The sequence below is a fragment of the Miniopterus schreibersii genome (assembly GCF_964146895.1).
Source record: "Miniopterus schreibersii genome assembly, chromosome: 10".
In the NCBI taxonomy this organism is placed as follows: Eukaryota; Metazoa; Chordata; class Mammalia; order Chiroptera; family Miniopteridae; genus Miniopterus; species Miniopterus schreibersii.
The window spans coordinates 32,063,385-32,084,214 of NC_138110.1; the positions used below are offsets into that span (position 1 = coordinate 32,063,385).

Here is a 20,830-nt window from a genome sequence, read left to right on the forward strand (position 1 = left end):
AAAAGAATGTAGACTTCTAACTATTACTGGGCACACTTCGATTTGAATAAAGTAAATCAGCTGAACTATAGATGAAGCCACTAAGATTTAACAAATACATATGTTTTTCATAATTACTGTAATAACATCAGTACATTTGCAATGTTTATTAGAAAGAATGTGTGAGAAAATCATAGCTGCTAAGGTGACATAAGACTAAAGTTGCTTAATATTTGCATGAGAATATGAAAGAACAGGAAAGTGGCACATTAATTTTATAGCCTTACGAAAGCCATTAAAATGGGTAAAAAGAAACAGCATCTTACAAAAATAAAATCTATGAAGTTTTAGAAGAGTAGATGGAATTACTATCATTGACCTTAAGGCTTTAATATTTGAGGGTGTGGGGGATAAGTCTTCTAAGTTGTCTAACGACAGACTTTTGATATTGTGGATTTGTGCAACTGATGATCCAAATTGATATATATGCTTATTTTCATTAAAAAGAAAATATTTTAAAAATAAAAATATTGGAGTAAACTGGGAGAAAATCTTCATAATGCATATTGATAACAGAAAACTGTATCTAGAACTGATGATGAGTAAAAACAACAAACACAACCCAGCATGTGTTTCCCCATGTGTATACCCTAGAGACACTCTAGTGTAATACACAAAGAAAGGTATACAAGAATCTTTTTAGCTGACTTAATTACAACAGGGAAAGCATTTCAAAACAACTGAAATGCTCAATGATAGGAGAACTATATATTAAAACAATGAAACTGCATGAAAAAGAATGAAATACAGCTATGTGCAATAACACAGGTAAATCTCAAAATTGTACTAAAGAAAAAAGAAGTAACATTATTTGTGGAGCATAGTGTCTTTCATATAAAGTTGTAAAACTCTAAACTAATACAATGCAGTATATTGTTTTGAGATACATATGTAATAAAAATATACTCACACCATGGGGATTATGTATATGATGGTTGTAATTTCTAGTGAGGGAGGAAGGGAAATGTGACCACTGAGGAATACATTAGAATTTGAATGTTATCATTAACCACTTATTTCTTAGACTGCACTGTAGGAATCAAGGTTATTCTTTTATATTGCTATGCAATATTTCACAATAAGAATATTTAAAACAAAGAATTACAGATAAAATAATGAGAGAAAAAGTGTAAAGGAGGGTTTCCTGTCCAGCAATACTGATAGTTCAGAAATTTTGGTTAAGCAATGAAGAAGCAAACAAAATTTGTGGAATATAGTGATTTGCTGAGATGCCAACCTAAGAGTGGTGTAAAAAAAGGGAATTCTTCATGTAAGATGCTTTCAAGTATGGAAACAAGTAACAAATTCTAATAGAAAACTTAATAACAGAACCAATGCCAGAAAGCACTGGGGGAAGGTGGCAGTCCCAAGCCAAATCTGTAGGATTATAAACTGACTGTAAGAATTACATTCTTTTATGCATTTTTTTCATTTATGCATCCTTTCATTTGCAACAAAACCTTACTGAATGCTTCTTATATGATAGATCTGTGCTAGTAAAAAATAGCCATATGTGGCTATTTTAATTTAAATTAAGATGAAATAAAAGTAAAAATATATTCCTTGGTTACTCTAGTCACATTTCAAGTGATCAACAGTGATTCCAGTGATCATGTAGCTAGTGTAGTGTGTACCATTTTGAAGGGCACAGATTTGGAACATTTCATCATTGTAGAAAGTATTTAAAGGTGTTATTGTAGAGACTAGAACTACAGCAGTGAGCAACACAGACTTTGAATACTAATGAAAAAAAGGAAAGTAAAGGAAAAGATTATAAATATATAATACAATGTTAATTATTACTCATTTAAAAAAAGAGTAGAGTGAGTGAACAGAGAGTGAAGGGGATGCTATGATGAAGTGATTTTCATAAGCAATCACAGCAATGGATTAAAAGGACTTTCTATTTGTTGCAAAGGGGTTGTAAAGAAAGAAATGTGTGATTCATGAATGCCAAGAGAAATGACTGTTTTAAGAAAAGAGCACAAAAGAGAGTTCTAGTAAGAGGAAGGATGTTATGAACTCCCTAGCACAGGTAGAGGGATAAGAGAAACCAGTAAAGAGAAATCCCTACATTGGCAGCACAGAAGGAGGCCATGAAGGGCACAGATATGTTTGGTTTGTTTACTGGTGACAGTAAATTAAAATTTAAATCGGATTTATCCTATTTCCTCTTTAACACAGCAGGTGACTCACCATTAAGTCTGCTGCGACACTGCCCCAGTGAGGCAGAGAAGCGGTACCTCATTACAGCTGTTGCAAGTTGTAGGAGTGGACTCCTCACAGTGTCCACTGACAATGAGAGTGGGGATGAAAGTCCTGGATTCTTATTAAGCCTACTCTGACACCACCCTAGCAGAAAATCTGGGTGCCTCATTACAACCTAGCAAGGGTGGAAATAGTCTTGGCTCCTCACTCTACCTTTGTGAGGCCACAGTTTTTTTCTGTGGGTTTTGGCTGAAGTAGAGAGGTTATTGTCTAAATGTATTCACTCTTGCTGAATTGCCCCTTTTCTGGTTCCTTGGGTAGAAAGAACAGGCTTTGCTGGAGCTTTATTTGGTCTGCACCATTGGAAATTTCTTTGTTGCTGGTTTTTTCAGCTTCAAGTATGGGATTATATGAGGCAAAAAGAAAATCTTGAAAACTCACCAACTCATTGCTCCTCTGGCTCTAAGGTCCCTAGTCAGTTTGCTTTCTTCTCCCCACCTTTAAAAGCCTTCTTATATTTGTTATATACATATATTACCTAGGGTTTTTTTTGTTATGCTTAGGGAAGGAATAGGGATAAGTGTATTCTCCCCATCTTCCTGAAAGCAGAGGTTAGTATTGAGTTTTATGCTTGCTTCTGTATTTTCCATCTTTTTATCACGGCATGCTTCATTCAAGATAGATTTTTATCTAAACTTGTTTCACTAATTCATTCTTCAGTCTCGTCATATCGGCTTTTAAATTGAACCAGTGAATTTAGAATTGTAGTTATAGCAGTTTGCATATTTTATAGACTTGTAACTGACTTATTTTCAGATCTGCAATATCAACTTGCATAGATTTGAGTTCTGAAATTTAAAACTTTGATGCTATATTTGTAAAAAATGTTAAGTCATTTATATCAAGAAACTTCACTATTTAGGTAACTTTGGGTCAGTTTCTGTTATGTTTCCTTTTCTGTTGATTTCTGTTATCTAGTCTCTTTGTGTGGGGGGGTACCTTTGTGACTTTGTGCTGGGCAAGAATCACCTTACTTCGCTTCCCTCATGCGAGATTTTGAGTCACCTAAATGATTTGAGGCTGGACTTCAGTCTATGGGACAATCTTCACATATACTTTGTTTCATTCTGTTTTTCAAGATATAGACTTCTGGGGTCTTGATCCTAGGTATGGGTTAATTTTCCAGGGCACCTATGCTTGGCAGGGATTGGATTCTGTCTTTTGTTTCCAAAATTTTGTGTGTCTGTTATAAGTTCTGCCCAGGCTCTCAGCTGCCTCTTCCAGGTCAGATACTGACCCTGGGAAAAGTGGCTTTCAATGTTGGTCTCACCTCTCTGGATTTCTGTCTTCTATCAGATCCTGACCTACATATATGCTTTAACCAGATTTTTATTAGCATTTTTATTAAAAAATGTAAAAGCATTTTCCATCTTACCCAGTTCTACATTCCTGCAACAATTAATTTTCTTCTGTTTTATTATATTTTTTCCTAGTAATTCTGTGTAGAAGAGGAAATAGGAATATAGGTTTCAACTACAATTTTCATTGAATTAAAAAAAATTAAATGTTGATATAAAGTAAAATTTAATTATGTACTTTCCTTTCCTTTAATAAGTTGGTCTCAATGAAGTAAATTGATTTATTTAAAAAAGCACTGTACTTGGATTCAGAGTTTTCTTTCATAGCAACCACTCTTCCCTAAGTAGTCTTTTTACACTGAATGAATTTATTAATTTCAGTCAGGATTTTCTGATTTGTAAAATAAAAAACTGAACTAAATTATTTCTAATCTCCAAAATCTATAATGTTTTAAGTCTACAAATTAAAAGAGGCAACTATTAGTTCTTATTATAGAATTGGTATCTTTCCATTCAGTAGTTTAAATTTCTAATAAATACCAATTTTCAGGAAATACAAGGGAGGAACTTGTTAAATATATTACGGTGAGGTTGTCAGCACTGTGGAAAACTCTATAGGCCAAAATATTTGATTTCTACTAGGTAAACTACAGAGGAAAAAGGAGGGATAACTCATAGATTAAATGAGAATTAAAAGACATTTCAATTAAACGCCATGCTTGTTTGTATCGTTACTCCAAAAATTTAAAACAGGAGAAAATATGGGACAATGAAAGAAACACTCACCCTCTGTTTAGCGATATTAAGACAGTATTGTCTTAATTACATTACTGGTATTATGCTTATGTCTTAAAATTCTTGAGATATTTACAAAGGCAATACTATGATATCTGAGATTTGCTTACTCACGATCAAGGGTAGGCTAAACCAGGCAGTGGGCAGATGTGTAGAATTCATATTGGCCCCAAGTTGATAATTACTGAAATTGGTTAATGGACACACAGAGGTCCATTACACTTTTATCTCTAACTTTGTATATGTTTGATTTTCTCCATTACAAAATGTCTATAATAGAACTAAGAGAAAGTAAAGAAGAGATGGGTAGTAAGGTTTAACTTTATCATATGAAATGAAACATTGTAGGTTCCAGAATCCCCATAGTGCTTTGAGCCCACAGTTACAATGGTGAATGTTAAGTAGTAGTCAGGTCAGACGACTGTTTAAGTTACCAGCAGGGGATCAAAGAACCCTCTTTAATGAGGATTTTCATATTTGGTATTCCTAAATAGGATCATAATAGTCTTTGTAGGAGAAAGAGTATATTGTTAGATTTCCTTATATTTTATACATAACTTAGTATTGATTTTTACATATCTATATCGTATAATATTAGAAAGCTATCCTGTCACTATCAGTTCTTGAATTGACAATTTTTAGTGAAATTACATATAAACTAATTTTGATTCATGATATTTTTCTTTCTAATTAGGTCTCAAAATACTGTAAATAACCATGCCTGAAAATAGGACAATTTCCAGTCCTCCCACTGGAGATGATCAAACCAAGAAAGGTAAATTTATCTGTGATTTTCTTTAAAACTAGGTCATAGGTAAATGCAATTCAAATCACTCACAGAAGGAAGTAGCTGCAAAGGCAGTAGTTTTCTACAGGACCATGGGTCACAAAACCAAAACTTACTGGGATCAGGAAGGTGAGATAAGCTAGAGAAGTGAGTCAGTTTAAGAAAAACCCACTGTCCAGATTAGTAAGTTTAGGATATTTGTACTTAGATGACATTAGATCCAATATGTGGAATGCTGGCATAAATAATGATTATCAGTTAAAATTAATTTCTATCTCTTTGGCATCATTCCTCCATTAAGCTCCCCATCCTCTATGTAAAACCACCATCCTCTATAGAGAGTGTTTAGCTCATCAAGAAAGAACTGAGATATCTATGTTGAAATTCTAGGAATTTATCAGGCCTCAGTGTTTGTTACTATGTCTTGACAGATTTTAAACTTTTATGCCCAAAGCAATCATTGCTGGATAATGTACTGAAAACTTAATTATGTTCCAACTTTTGGAAATTTTTGTCACTAACTCTCTGTCATTAACATCACAAACACACTGTGTGAAGTTTTATTAATTTTTATCAGATAATATTTAGCATGATATCTTTCTTACCAAAAAAATTAAATTATTTCCTTATGTTGTGTCAATCATCATGAAACTATTGTGATATCAAAATTATTATATTATGAATAAGCGTAGCAAATTGGCCCCTAAGTTTTCTTACTTATATTTTTCTTGTCTGGTTTTGATAGTAAGGTGTTCATAACTTTACAAATGAATTGGTGAACATTTATTCATTGTCTATTCTTTGAGAAAAATAACGTAATATTTTAATTATTTTTTTTTAATGTTTGGCTGAACTTATGTCTTAATTTTTAGGTAGGTGTTAAACTATTGATACAGAATGTTTAGTGGTTATATTTCTATTTATTCTTAATTCACTATTGGCAAGTTATAATTTTTTCTTTTAAATAGGTGCTCATTTGGTTAAATTTTAAATGTACTGATACAATATTATTAATAGTGTCTTATCTATATATTTCTCTGCATGCAGCTATTCCTCCTTTACTTTCATAACATTGGATTTGTTTCTTCTGTTTCTACTCTTTGGTCTCGATAAATTTTGCCAGATGTGTTCACTTGTGCTAAATTTTTCAAAGTAGTAATTTCTGACCTTTTATATTATCTCAAGGGTTTTTTCTATTGTTGGTTTACTTTCTATTTCATTAATTTCAGATATTATTACACTTCTTTCTTTAGTTCCCCTTCCTTGACCCCACATATTCTTAATTAGGATGCTTAGATCACTAATTATGAGCATTTTTTATTTTCAAATATAATTTATTTTATTTTATTTTATTTCAGAGAGAGGAAGGGAGAGGGAGAGAGAGAAATAGAAACATCAATGATGAGAAGAGTCATTGATGGGCTGCCTCCTGGATGCCCCCTACTGGGGATCCAGCCAGCAATCCCAGCATGTGCCCTGACTGGGAATCCAACTGGGATCTCCTAGGTCACAAGTCAATGCTCAACCGCTCAGCCACGCCAGAGGGGCTCAAATGTAATTTTTTAAAGCTACACATTTCCTTTGACATATCAGAGAAATTAAGAAGAAAAAAAAAAAAAGAATTGGACTGTCATATAACACTCAAATTAAATAGAGATTTACTCTGCATGTAGCTTTACTATAAAGCACTCACCATAAGCACTATGGTATTTACCTTTAAAAATTATGTTATAATTCACACCATAAAAATTTATACCTCTCTAAAGCGTACAGTTCAATGTTTGCAATAAGCACAATATTGTGCAACCACCACCATTATCTAATTCTAGAACACTTTCATAACACCCTAATGAAGCCCTATAACATTAGCAGTCACTTCGCATTCTCCCTCCACCCAGCCCTTCGTAACCACAAATCTACCTGCTTTGCGGGAACGTCACGGGCCTGGCAGACTTAGACCAGTTCCTGGTGAAGACCACCTTCAAGCACGCTCACAGCACGCAGGTGATGAAGTTCAGTGTAAGCCCCAGTGTCAGGGTTACTGTGGAGGCCAAGAACCCAGCTGGCCTGCCCAGGTAGGTGGAGGGCTTGAATTAGTTGGCCAAGTCCAACCCCATGAAGCAGGGTATCATCAAGTTGTTCGAGGAGCACATGTCGCAGGTGCCGGTAAGCTGCACCGGGAGATCTGCTTGAGGCCTCACCTGCATTTCTATCAAGAAATCCTACGGGTCACCTCCTACCGTGAGACCATCAGTAATGAGTCGAATGTGCCCCCAATAAGGACATGTTCACGAAGGCACAGCTCTCCCACAATGACCTAGCTGGGGACAACGGGCCACTACCTGGCAGAGAAGTACGAGTGGGACGTGGCCTAGGCTCACAAGAGCTGATGCTTCGGGGCTGCGGGCACCTGCCCCCACATCCTCACCTGCAGCACCAAGGACGTCCAGTGGGGGGGCGCTGTGCGGGAAGAAAGCGCCGGGCTTGTGCGCGCTTACAAGTCCACGAGGTGACGCTGCACACGTTGCGGCCCAGATGGCCCCCACGGCCGCGCGGGGTGCTTCCCCCGCGCAAGCGCAAATATGCTGACCGCGGGCCGGCCTCCTGGTGCCCACTACCTTGTGTCCGGAACACGTGGTCAGTGGCAGCTACGGCGCTGTGTCCTGAACAGGAAGCGGGCCACGTCTTGGAGGAGTCCCAGGCGGCGGGCACCCCCATGTTTGCAGAGAGGGCCTGCCCGTCCGCCATTCTTTTGGCCGCCGTGCGGACCGGAGGGCCCACATCGGCTGTCAGGCCTTCCTCCGGGGCACGTCTGCTGGCAGATTCTGCCCAGAAAACCCCTTCGGCAACACCAGCTGCCTGGACAAGTTGCGGCGGGGACACGCAGCCCCAAAGGGCTGAAGGACGACGACATCCCAGCCCTGGACAGATTGTAGGCGGTCTTCCAGTCATCCCCCGTCATCCCCTGCGGGACTCTGGGCGGCACCCGCACCTCGTCCGCGTGTTATGGCAGCGGCAAGTTCTCGCACTCGGCTGGCAAACCTCGCGAGACTGTGCCGACAGGGACGCCCCGCAGGACAGGTTCCCGGGCCGCCTCCGCACGTGCCTGCCAGGGCGCAGCGTGGACGTGAGGCCGTGTCTCCCGATAGTTATTTCAGCGTCTCAGAGGTAACAGAAACGCCCTCTCAGCAGGGACTTCTGTGGCCGGTGGGGATGGGCGCGCGGGATGGGACACCATTTTGGACATTGCATATAAATGAATTCGCAAAATAGTTGGCGTTGTGTGCCTGTCTTCTTTCCAGCTCGAGTTTGGTCAGGGTTCCTTTTTCTGGATGAATAATATTCCACTGCATAAATATTCTTCATTCATCAGTAGGTGGATATTTGGGTTATTTCCACTTTAGGGCTAACTCGAGCACAAGTTTTTATGTGGACATCTGTTTTCATTTCTGTTGGATATACACTTAGGGCGGGAATTGCTGGGTCATTTCGTAACTTGATATTTAACTTTCTGAGTTATTGCCAATTTTTTTCTCAAAGCAACTGCAATAGTTTACATTCCAAATAGCAATATATGAGGATTCCACTTTTTCCACACCTTTGGCGACACTTGTTAAATTCTGTTTTTGACTTTTTTAAAACAATATCAGCCATTTTACTGGGTGAGAGGTGGCAGCTCATTGTGGTTTTGATTTGCATTCATTTCCCTAATTACTAATGATGATGAGAGTCGTTTTTTTAAATCTTTTCATTAAATTTATTGAGGGGACATTGCTTAATAAAATTATATAGGTTTCAAGTGTACATTTCTAGGATAAATGATCTTCATATTGCATTGTATGCCCACCACCCAAAGTCAGATCATCTTCCATCACCATATATATTTGCCCCCTTTACCCTCTACTACACCCCCCTTCCCTCTTGTAACCACCATAATGTTGTCTGTGTCTATTGACTTTTTGTTTTTCTTGTTTGTTCATTTGTTACTTTTTAGTTTTATATCCCACATATGAATGAAATCATATGGTTCTTAACTTTTTCTGACTTACTTTGCTTAGCATAATATTCTCAAGGTCCATCCATGACGATGAGGATCTTTAAATGTGCTTACTAGCCATTTGTGTATCTTTGGAAAAATGTATATTCACATCTTTTGCCTATTTTAAAATTGAGCTATTTGTCTATTTGTATTGCTCAGTTGTAAGACTTCTTTATACGTTCCAGAAACTAGACCTTTATCAAATATATGCTTTGCAAATGTTTCTGCCCATAGTAGGAGTTGTAGTGTCACTTGCTTAAGTGTCCTTTCTTGCACAAAATCTTTTATTTTAATGAAGCTAACTTATCTAATTTTTAAAATCGCTTGTTACTTTGATGTTACATCAAACTAACTTGTTGCGTAATCTCAAATAACAAATATTTACCCCTTTGTTTTCTACTAAGAGTTTTATAGCTTAAACAGTTGCATTTAAGTCTCTGATCCATTTTGAGTTAGTTTTTATATATAGGAGTCAAAATTCATTGTTTTACATGTATATATCCTGTTGTCCTACCATCTGTTGAAAAACTATTCTTTTTTCATTCAATTGTCTTGCACTCTTGTAAAAAACAGCTGACTATAGATAAGGGTTTCTTTCAGGAATCTCAATTCTGTTTCATTGGTTTACATGTTTGTCCTTATGCCAATACCACACTGTCTTGATTATTACAGATTTGTAGTAATTTTTGAAATCAGGAAGTGCGATTCCTCTAACTTTGTGCTTTTTTCCCCAAAATTATTTTGGTTAACCTGGGCCCTTTGCATTTCCATGTGAATATTAGGATCAGTTTAAAAATTTGTGCAAAAAACAAAACTATTGGAACTTGATAAGACTTGCATTGAATCTGTAGATCAATTTGAGGAGTTTTGGCATTTTAAGATTATCATTTCCAGCCCGGCCGGGCGTGGCTCAGCGGTTGAGTGTCGACCTAGGATCCAGGCGATCAGGGTTCGATTCCCGGTCAGGGCACATGCCTAGGTTGCCAGCTGGGCAGCTGGTCAATGACTCATCATTGATGTTTCTATCTCTCTCGCTCCCTCTCCTTTCCTCTCTCTGAAATCAATAAAAATATATTAAAAAAAAAATATATTATCATTTACAGTCCACAAGATATCTTTCTGTTTATTTGAGTTTTTAATTGTTTTCAACAAAGTTTTATAGATTTCAGTAAACAAGTCTTGCATTTTCTTTTATTAAATTAATTCCTAAGTATTTTATTTTTTTGATGCCTTTTATTTAATTTTACTTTTGGTTTTCTTTTATTTCATTTTCTTTCCTAATTACTCCAGCTTGAATCTCCAGAACAATATTGAATAGATTTGGCAAAGTGCTGGTCTTTTTTCCTGATCTTAGGGGAAAACTTTCATTGTTTACCATAAAATATGTTAGCTGTGGATTTTTCACAAAGGTCCTTTATCACGTTGAGGAAGTTTCTTTCTGTTCCTATTTTGTTGTGTGCTTTTACCACGAATGAGATTGAATTTTGTGAACTACATTTTTTTCATCTATTGAAATGATTGTGTGTGTTTTTCTTTTTCTTAATATGGTGTATGACACTGATTGATTTTCATATGTTGAACATTTCTGGGATGAATCTTACTTGGACATGGTGTATAATACTTTTTACATGCTACTGATTTGGCTTTCTAGTATTTTGTGATGATTTTTGTATCCGTGTTCATATGGGATATTTTGTGTATAATTTTATTTTCTTGTGATTTGGTTTTGGTGTCATTGTAATATGGGGCTCATAAAATGAATTTGCAAATGTTCCCTCCTCTTCTATCTTTTTGGCAAAAGTTATGAAGCATCAGTGTTAATTCTTTAAATGTTTGGTAATATTCACCAATGAAGCCATTTGGTCAAGGACTTTTCTTTGTAGGATGAATTTTTATTACTTTAATTTCTTGTTGCAGTTCTATTCAGATTTTCTATTTTTTTCTTGAGACAGTTTTGATAGTTTATTGCTTTCTAGGAATTTGTCCATTTCATCTAGTTTATTTAATTCGTTGGTATAATGTTGTATATAGTATTTCCTTATAAGCCTTTCTGTAAGGTAGTTAGTAATATCCTTTCATTCTTGGTTTTAGTACTTCCAGTATCGTTTGTTTTTTTCCTCCCCCCATACCCCACTGGGTTAGTCAAGCTAAAGTTTTGTCAATTAAGTTAATCTTTTCAAAGAAATACCTTCTGGTTCTGTTTATTTCCCTTACGTTTTGCTATTCTCCATTTCATTTGTCCCTACTCTAATATTTGTTATTTCCTTCCTCTGTTTGCTTTGGACTTAGTTCGCTGTACTTTTTTTTTTAGGATGGGAGACTAATGTATTTATTTGAGTCTTACTTCTTTTTAAATGTAGATATATACAACTATAAATTTCCCTCTGAGCAGTGATTTCACTATGCTGCGTAAGTTTAGGTGTGTTATAGTTTTGTTCTCATTCATCTTGAAGTATTTTTCAATTTATCTTGTAATTTTTTCCTTTGACTCATTGCTTACTCAGAGTTGTGTGTAAAATTCACATTTGAGAATTTCCCAAATTTTCTGTGGTCATTGATTTCTATTTTCAGTGTTGCGTTCTGAGGAGTTACTTTGTATGGTCTCAACTCTTTCGAATACATTGAAACTTGTTTATGGCTTATTATATGCTTTATTATGTAGAATGTTTCATATAAACTTTAAAAAACATGTTTTCTGCACTTGGTGGAATATTCTCTAGTTGTTTCTTAGGTACAGTTGATTTACGGTATTTTAAAGTCTGCTATTTATTTGTCTAACTTCTTTCTAGTTGTGTCCATTATTTAAAGGGGGCAGTTGAAGTCTCCCATTTTATTGTTGAATTGTCTGTTTCTTCCTTCAGTTATGTCAGTTCATGTATTTTAAAGATTTGTTAGGTTTGTATATGTTTATAATTGTTAAAGCTTCCTGATAGATTGACCTTTTATCATTATAAAATGTTTTATCTCTACTAATAATTTTTGCTTTAAAGTCTGTTTCACCTGATATTAATATGCCTACTCCAGCTCTCTTATATACTGTTTGCATGGTATATCTTTAACATCCTTTTACTTTCAAACTATTTTGTCTTTGAATCTAAAGTGTGTTTTTGAATTCTTCCAATGTCTGACTTTTGATGGGAGAGTTTAATCCATTTATATTTAGCTTAACTTGTTAAAAGTAGCACTTAAAACTGCCACTGAATTTTTTTTCTGGATGTCTCATGGCTTTCTTTGCCTTTGTCCCTTCATATAATAAAAAGATATTTTCTAGTGTACCATTTTAATTCCCTTGTCATTTGCCTTACTATATATTTTTGGATTATTTTCTTAGGTTTATGCTGGGGGTTACAATTGACATAATTTATAACAATCTCAGATTAATAATAATGTAATTTCAATATTAAACATAAACTTTGCTTCTTTATACTTTATTTCAGCTTTCCTTCTGCTGTTATTGTCACAAATTATCTTTCTACATTTGTGCCCACTACTGTAGATTTTAAATTATTGCTTTCTAAAGTTATATTTTAAATCAAATAGAGAAAAAAGTTACAAAAATACATTGATATTGATTTTATATTTAACTAATATGTAATGCACAGTTACCTTTCTTCTTAGCACTATGCTATTTTTTCCTTCCCCCTTTTTTTTTTAAATCCTCACCCAAGGATATTTTTTCCATTGCTTTTCACAGAGAGTAGAAGGGAGAGAGAGAGAGAGACATCGATGTGAGAAACACATAGATTGGTTGCCTCCCACATACTCCCTAACCGGGGGTGGGACTGAGCCTGCAACAGCGGTCTGTGCCCTTAACCAGAATCAGACTCGAGACCCTTTGGTCCACGGACAGATGCTCTGACCACTGAACCAAACTGGCTAGGGCACTAGTCATTCTTTAATGAAGACTCAAGGTACTATTTTCATTTGAACCTGAATGACTCCTTTAATTTTTATAGGCAAGTCTGCTGGTGAAAACCTATCAGTTTTTGTTTATCTATAAATGTCTTATTTTTTTTCTTCATTTTTAAAGGGTGGTTTTGCCTGATTAAAAGTTTTGGTTGAATTTTTTATTTTATTTTGTTCAGCATGAAAAAAGTCTCATTCTGTTCCCTCTGGCTCCACGGTGTCTATTCATAAACCACCTTTGATTTTATTGATGATTCCTTGTGAGTGATTTATTTCTGCCTCTCACTGCTTTCAAGATAGTGATGAAGTGTCTAATTTTGTTCATTCTACTTGGAGTTCCTTGAGTTTCCTGGATGTATAAATTGTTCGTCATCGCATTTGGAATATTTTAATCATTGTTTCTTAAAGTAGTCTTTCTACTGCTTTTTCCCTTCCCTCTTTCTCTGGCTCCTGCTAGGCCTGTGGTGGTGCGCTTGATGTTGCCAGAGAGTCTCTCAGGCTCTATTCATTTTGCTTCTCTTTTTTTCCTTCTGTTCGTCAGACTGGGTGGTCTCAGCTGACCTTTCAGTAAATTCATTGATCTTTCTCTGCTGTCTCAAAGTAGCTATTGAGCCCCTCTAGTGAAACTTTCATTTCACTTATTATAGTTTTTGACTCCATAATATCTACTTGGTTCCATTTTACTTTTGTCTTTTTACTGATACTCTCTATTTGATGTCACTCTCATACCTTTAACATTTTCTTTAGACATGCTTTTCTTAGCTCTTTGAACATATTTAAAACAGATGATGTAAAGTAATTGACTGGTGAACCCAAAATCTGGATTTCCTCAGGGAGTATTTCTATTGATTGATTTTTTAAATTAATACATTTTAATGTTTAAAGTAGTTTCAGGTTTACCGAAAATTAGCAGATAGTATAGAGTTCCCACATATCCACTGTCTGCCCCCTTAGTTTCAAGTATTATTAACATCTTTTATTAGTGTTGTTTATTTGTTAGACTTGATAAATTATTGTGAACTAAAGTCCATATTTTACACTAGGGCTAGTTTTTTAAAATATGTATTTTATTGATTTCAGAGAGAGGAAAGGAGAGGGAGAGAGAAATATAGGAACATCAATGATGAGAGAGAGTCATCAATCGCCTGCCTCCTGCACTACCCCCACTGGGGATGGAGCCTGCAACTTGGGCATGTGCCCTGACCAGGAATCGAACCACAATCTCCTGGATCATAGGTTGATGCTCAGCTACTGAGCCACGCTGGCCGGCCTGCCAAGCTTGTTCTTTACATGGTATAGTTCTGTGGGTTTTGACAAATGCATAATGTTATGTAATGCTTCTTTGTCTTTTTCCACATTAAATGTGACAAGAAGGCTGGGGGAGGGTTGGAGTCCCTTCCCTACATCAGTTAGGCTCCTTTAGATTAGTTTCCTTTGCAGGCAGGTGGAAAATAGAACTCTGGGCATAGCCCATAGCCATTTTGGAAATGGTTATTTTTCACCCTGGGCATAATTCAAAAGTTACTTTCCCCCTTCTCTTTCTGAAAGCAGGAAATAATATTTTTCTACTGTTTACTGTGAGAACCTGATGAACCTCCTGGGAATAAAACTAATGAAGGTGTGAGTGACCCTCTAAAGCTGGTTCCCAGGAACTTTTAATCCACAGGCTAGTTCGCACAGCCCACAGCAGTTCATCAATAACAGTTCAAAATTTTCTGCCCTTTCTTGGCTTCAGCAACTTCTACTCCCAGAAAGCTATGATTCTCTATATTTGCCTCTGTCTCTCTGTTTTTTTGTGTGGTTTAGTTTGCATTGTGATTTAAATTTCCTGATGGATTTAAGTTGTTGATTTTCAGTTTATTAAGCCTTTTTTTTTTTACAAAGTGTTTTTCATTTTTAAATGAAAACCTTATGACATAGAATTATTCTTTGATGCATTTGTTATTTGGAAATACACATTAAAATTTCAAAGTACTTTTGAATTAATTTTATGTGACATTTCTAATTGTAGAGTAAATTGGTTAATGTAGTTAGTTTCTATTTGTTACATTTTTTGAGTTACTGTTGCCTGAGCTAGCTTCACTTTTCCTAAAGTTGTATTACAGTTAAAATCATGTATCTCTGTGGAATTCCTAATATGTTTATCAAATTTGTCATATTGTATTAATCAGATCTATATAAATTTGGTTAGTCTGAGATTCATATGCACAGAAATGAGGGTGAGTTAAAATCTCTATTTTTTCTCTAAATTTTTCTTTATGTTAAAAATGCATTGCTTTTTAAATTAGATGTGCTGTATTATTATACACACACATAAATATTTATTAACTACAGCTTTAATTTCTAAAATAGTAACTTTTTAGGTTAAGACTTTATAACTGTTTAGCTTAAGTTCTAGATTCCTTCATAATTTGGTCACATTAAATTTTCTTTCTTGGGAAAGAAATGTATATATTTTATTTACTGTTTTTTCTGTATCAGTTTTATTTGGCCATTATTTTTAGATAAATTTAAATCATTCCTATGTATTATAATAGTTATTTGAGTAGCAATATCCTACTCCACTATTTTGACATCACTCTGATTGGTCTCTGTTTGCTATTAATAGCTGTATGCTATTTTGAATACCTTTTTGTAAGAACTAAGCCAATTGAATAACACAGAGAAACATCTGAAGATATTCTACTGTGAGTTTTGGTTAATGTTTGTATTATTGTTGCTTTTTCAAGGACAACACTTTCACAACATAGTTTTGTGCATTAATTATTTAAAAAATTTATATTAACTGCTTTCTAAAAGTTTTGTTTTCTTCTAAAAAGATAATGCCACATCACAAGCATTGGTTCCTTTTGGCGCCCCCAAGGAAGCTGTTGAGATTTTTTATGAAAATAAAATGACAAACACTGAAGGTGAGGACTGAATGTAAATTGTATAGTTACCTATGTAAACTATATTTATATTCACTCATTAGTTTGTGATGTCAATATTATTTTTATTGAGAAATAAACCCTAAATATCAATTAGTAGTTAACAAAGTACTTATATATAATATTAAGAATACAATATTATAGTATACTTTATTAATAATATATTGTTAATTACAATTTGGTTTATTAGAATTGTTTATAATTTCACAAATATATTAATTTCAAAAATAAACATATTCTCTATTGCTCATGCCAGGACTGGCAGGTGCTAGAAACTTTCCAGTTTAATGAGGATATGTCTTACAAAAGGAAAAAAAGAAGGACTTATGTTTTGGGGGTGTGAAATCCAGAATTAGAAATTGTTCATCGAGAATCCATAAGACATCTCTAAAAGTGTTTCTGATATTCTGTGTGGAAAGAGATGGTGCAGTGTGTACATTCGATGTACAGGTGTTCATATTTGTTTCTTAGATCATTCTGGTGGAAAACTTATACCAAAAAAATTTTTAAGTTTTGATTTAATCTTGACTGGTAAATTTTTGCTTTAGAGTTTTTCAGTTTGACAGGATAAAATTGGGATAAGTTGCCAGTTTGATTTATTTATCTATTTCTGTCCAGTAGAAATCTTGAATAGAATTTTAATGTTCTGGCTTAGAGTTTATTGCTGATAGTTAGTTATGAACCATAGGTGGTTTCGGACATTTTTAAAAAAATTATCAATGATTGATTTATGAGCCAGTAAATTCAAAACACTGGTATATGTGCTATGAGGATACATATATATTTGAGAAATGGAGTATATAATCCTCAGGTGAAATAAAATATAACTATATACTAATTATTACAAATTAGAAAAGAATTATGTGGAAGAACAGAGATGGCACAAGATAGTTAAAATTTCTGTACTCTATTCCAATGTGTGAGCATGGGGTTTCCAAGCATTTCTTGGAAACCAGCTGGGTGTCCTAGAATTCAACTCAGTTCTGGCACCATCTACCTGGAGATGGCATCAGATCCCACAAGTTGAGGGCTTAGTCCTACAAGACTGCCCCTCCTTTACTCCAGATACCAGTGGAAATCCCGGGTTTCACCTGAGCTTCTGACCAACTGCTGTGGATTGGAGGTTTTAATAAACACCCCCTCCCCTTGGGTTTGATTAATTTGCTAGAGTGGCTTACAGAACTCAAACATTTTATGTACTAGTTTACCAGTTCATTATAAAAGGATATAACTCAGCAACAGCCAGATGGAAGAGATTCATGGGGCAAGGTATGAGGAAGAGATGGTGCAATGTGTACATTCACAAATGAGGAAGGGGTGCAAAGCTTCTATGCCCTCTCTGGGCACACCACTCTCCCTAAATATCGATATGTTCAATAACTGGAAGCTCTCTGAACCCTGTCCTTTTGAATTTTTATGGAAGGTTCACTACATAGGTGTGTTTTATTAAATCATTGGCCATTGGTGATTGACCCAACCTCCAGCCCTTCTGTCCTCCTCAGAGGTTGGGGATGGGATTGAAAGTTTTAATTTTCCAATCACATGGTTAGTTCTCCTGGCAACCAGCCCCTACCCTTAGGTGGGGGTCCAAAGTCATCTCATTAACGCAATGAAGGACGCCTTTAGGGCTCTCATTTAGGAAATTCCAAGGCTTTTAGGAGCTTGGTGCCAAAAACAAGACAAAGGCCAAATACATATTATTTATTGTAAATTGTGGTGTCACAGTAGTACACAAACAAATAGTATGGGCAAGAAGTACCTTCAGTGTTTTGAGTAATACCAAGGATTAGGAGAACTGTAATGTATAAGGACCGATTTGAACTGAACATTGAAGGATACGTTCGTATATGAAAAGTAAGGAGGGTATTTAAGCAAGAAGAACAGAATGAGTCAAATAACAGTGATGAAACAGCACAAAATATGGAAAAAATAGATTACTTTGACTACAGCATAGGAAAGATTGAGAAATGTAAAAAAAACTAATTGCTTAAAATAAAGCTAGAAATGATTAAGGTATAGTCAAGAAGCATTTGAATTTCAGGCTCAAGAGTGTGACCTTTATTTCTCAGTCTCTAGCCCTATATATATTTGAGTAGAGATGTTACATAACCAAATCCTTTGCTTGGAAATATGAGTCTGCTATGCAGAATTATTTGGTTACGGGAGGAAATAGGGAGACTGATTACCTTACCATTATAGTCCAGCTTAAGGCATAAGGGCTTAATTTACGAAGGATCAATGGCTATGAAAGATAGGCATTGAAGACATTATAAAGGATTAAGATTTGATACTATATTAATATAGCAACATGAATGAAAAGAGGGTTCAACAATGATTTAACTGTTGCACACTTTGATAATGGGAACAGAAAAGTAAGAAAGGAAAGAAGTTTGAGTGGAACAAAGATGAGTTTAGTTTTAGAAATACTGGCTTTGCAAATAGATGTCTCCTCTGGACTACCTTTGGCTTGTTGGCCTTGAAAAAGTCCAAATGTTTAATACTAAGTAGATTGGAGGCAGGCCTGTAATCAAAAGTTTTGTCTTCGTATATCTTTACTCTCCCATCAGTGCTTTACTTGCCAAATAGTTCCTGATTATCCACTCTGGCAGGCACCATTCTCATTGCTTGCAATGTATCAGAACCTTCCTGTCCTGGAGCTCTCTCTGTATGTCTCCCTTATCTTTTATAGCTCTATGCCAGATGATAGGAATGCCCCCCCCCCCCCCCGTAGTCTTTCTGGCTTTGACAGGTTAGATTACAGGCATCATGAATTTCTTTATTTCCTTGTTTGTGGTATATCAACTTCTCAGTGGGTACATTCTAATTTTAACTTCCATCCTCTCATCCTGCAAAGCATCCCCCAGGTCCCACCTCCCCTTTCCTACATTCAGTGCTAGGGTCACTCTCTGTGAAGGGTCAGGCTCTAGGAAGGATGTTTTGGAAGAGTTGTACATTTTGACAAGGAGTTCAGGGTAAAGTTAAGTGTAAAGATGTTTAGTTGGGAGTTAAGCACTTAGAGGAGATGACTAAGTGAAAATTAATTCTTAACCAAGAGTCATGCCTATAAGGAGAAATAGGCAATGAAGAAGTGAGAGAAAGCTATTAAAGTAAAGAACATTCCAGGGAAGGGTTGTCTACTCTGTTCTGTGCTATATAAAGAGTTAAAAGAGATGGAGAATCTGATAGGAAGTTTTTGAATTCTGTTACTAGGGTATGGTTAGTGGTCTTTTTATAAAACAAATTTTTTTGAGGTAAAATTTAAGTACACTATAGTTCACTCACTTCAAGTACGTACACAAGTCAATGACTTTTGACAAATATACACATTTATTTTACTATTATCTTAGAATATAGAATTTTCCATCTTTCCAGAAAGTTCATTCATGCTCTCTGTAGTCAGTATCACTCCACCCATTCCCCATATCCACTGGTACGATTTTAATTTTACCATCTAAAATTTCAAATGCATGTTAAATTATTATGGCTAGGTGAATAAATTATGCAAACATCAAATTCACTGAGCAAGGAGAGTTGACAGTTTATGAACATAGCATTTTTTTATTTCATTTGCCAACACAGTTAGCCAGTCCATATTTTCTCTCCAATGGAAGTTTCACATTGCAGGATCTCAACAAACCTCAACTCTGGCTTAGATCCAGGGAGATTTTTCCCCTTATATATTGATTCTGAGAAAGGAAGTTGGAATTGGGCAGATGTTTAGAGAGGATGAGTCCTGTTGGAGCTTAATTCTTTAAACACCCTGACCACTTGTGCACAGACTTCACCAGGAACAGCTCTATCAATTAATGTTTGACTAAGACCATTAATTCTCATTATATCATGGAATTTTAGGTGAAAAACATTTTATATAACATCCTACCAACCCATTCATTTTTTAAATGAGAAATCTAAGGCTAGAGACTACGTAGTTTTTGCTTAGGAAGCACAGTTATCAGTCACGTCAAAAAATGAATGAATGTGGACACCTAGTTCAGTGATCTAGGTGTCTTTTTAAGGTGGGTGAAATTAAAAAGAACTGCAAAGCAAACTTTTAACTTATACCATGCATTAGGATAAAAACAGCAGTAAGAACTCCAGAATTCTGATTCTACCTTGTGCTGCTTATGATGCCAAGTGTTACAGAATTTTAGTGCAAAATTTAACTTCATAGTATTTTATTTTCCGCACTTTACCACATGTACACTGTAAATCCCAAGTAATAGGGGTGCTATGGAAATTAATTAGTATTCACACAATAGGTTGAAAGTGGCACATGCAGAAAAATGTTAAATGAGTCATTACTATCGTTGTTTTCCCTACATTTTATGAAGCAAAACAAATGTTTTGAGTATAAGGACAACTGCCTAGTAGTTAAATGTACATTAAAATCTTTTTATTTCTAGAGGGAAGGGCAACATGCCCTTATCAAGATACTTGGATAGGAGATCAATATGTAATTTTCACCAGCTTGTACTTTGGTCCTTTGATTATTACAAAGATGAAAATATGTATATATCTGTGTATGAACTAAAGAAGAAATACGGATATAACACACACAAAATAGTCAAAGCAAGTATATATGTTCAGTATGATCAAAGCAAACTGATATCGTGAAGGAACTTTCAAAATTCAAAAACAAGTGGTATGTGATACATTTGAGATGCCCTGAAATATATTTTTAGGACTGCTTCCCTTTGCCACATTTTAAAAAATATAAAAACAACCTTTGAAGAATAGCTTACACTCTATGGCCAGCAAGATATCATTCAAG

The 20,830-nt window shown here is 35.4% G+C and overlaps 1 protein-coding gene across 1 annotated transcript in view; it reads left to right on the top strand.

The window, feature by feature from the left end:
* Window positions 1–5,117: 5,117 nt before the first annotated feature.
* Window positions 5,118–20,830, top strand: part of CCDC178 (coiled-coil domain containing 178) — a gene marked incomplete at both ends in the record, with an annotated part of 249,866 nt that continues 234,153 nt past the window's right edge. The window contains 2 exons of the mRNA XM_081149271.1: window positions 5,118–5,175; window positions 15,952–16,041. Of these exons, the coding sequence (XP_081005397.1) occupies window positions 5,118–5,175; window positions 15,952–16,041 (148 nt within the window). The remainder of the gene's footprint in view (window positions 5,176–15,951; window positions 16,042–20,830) is intronic.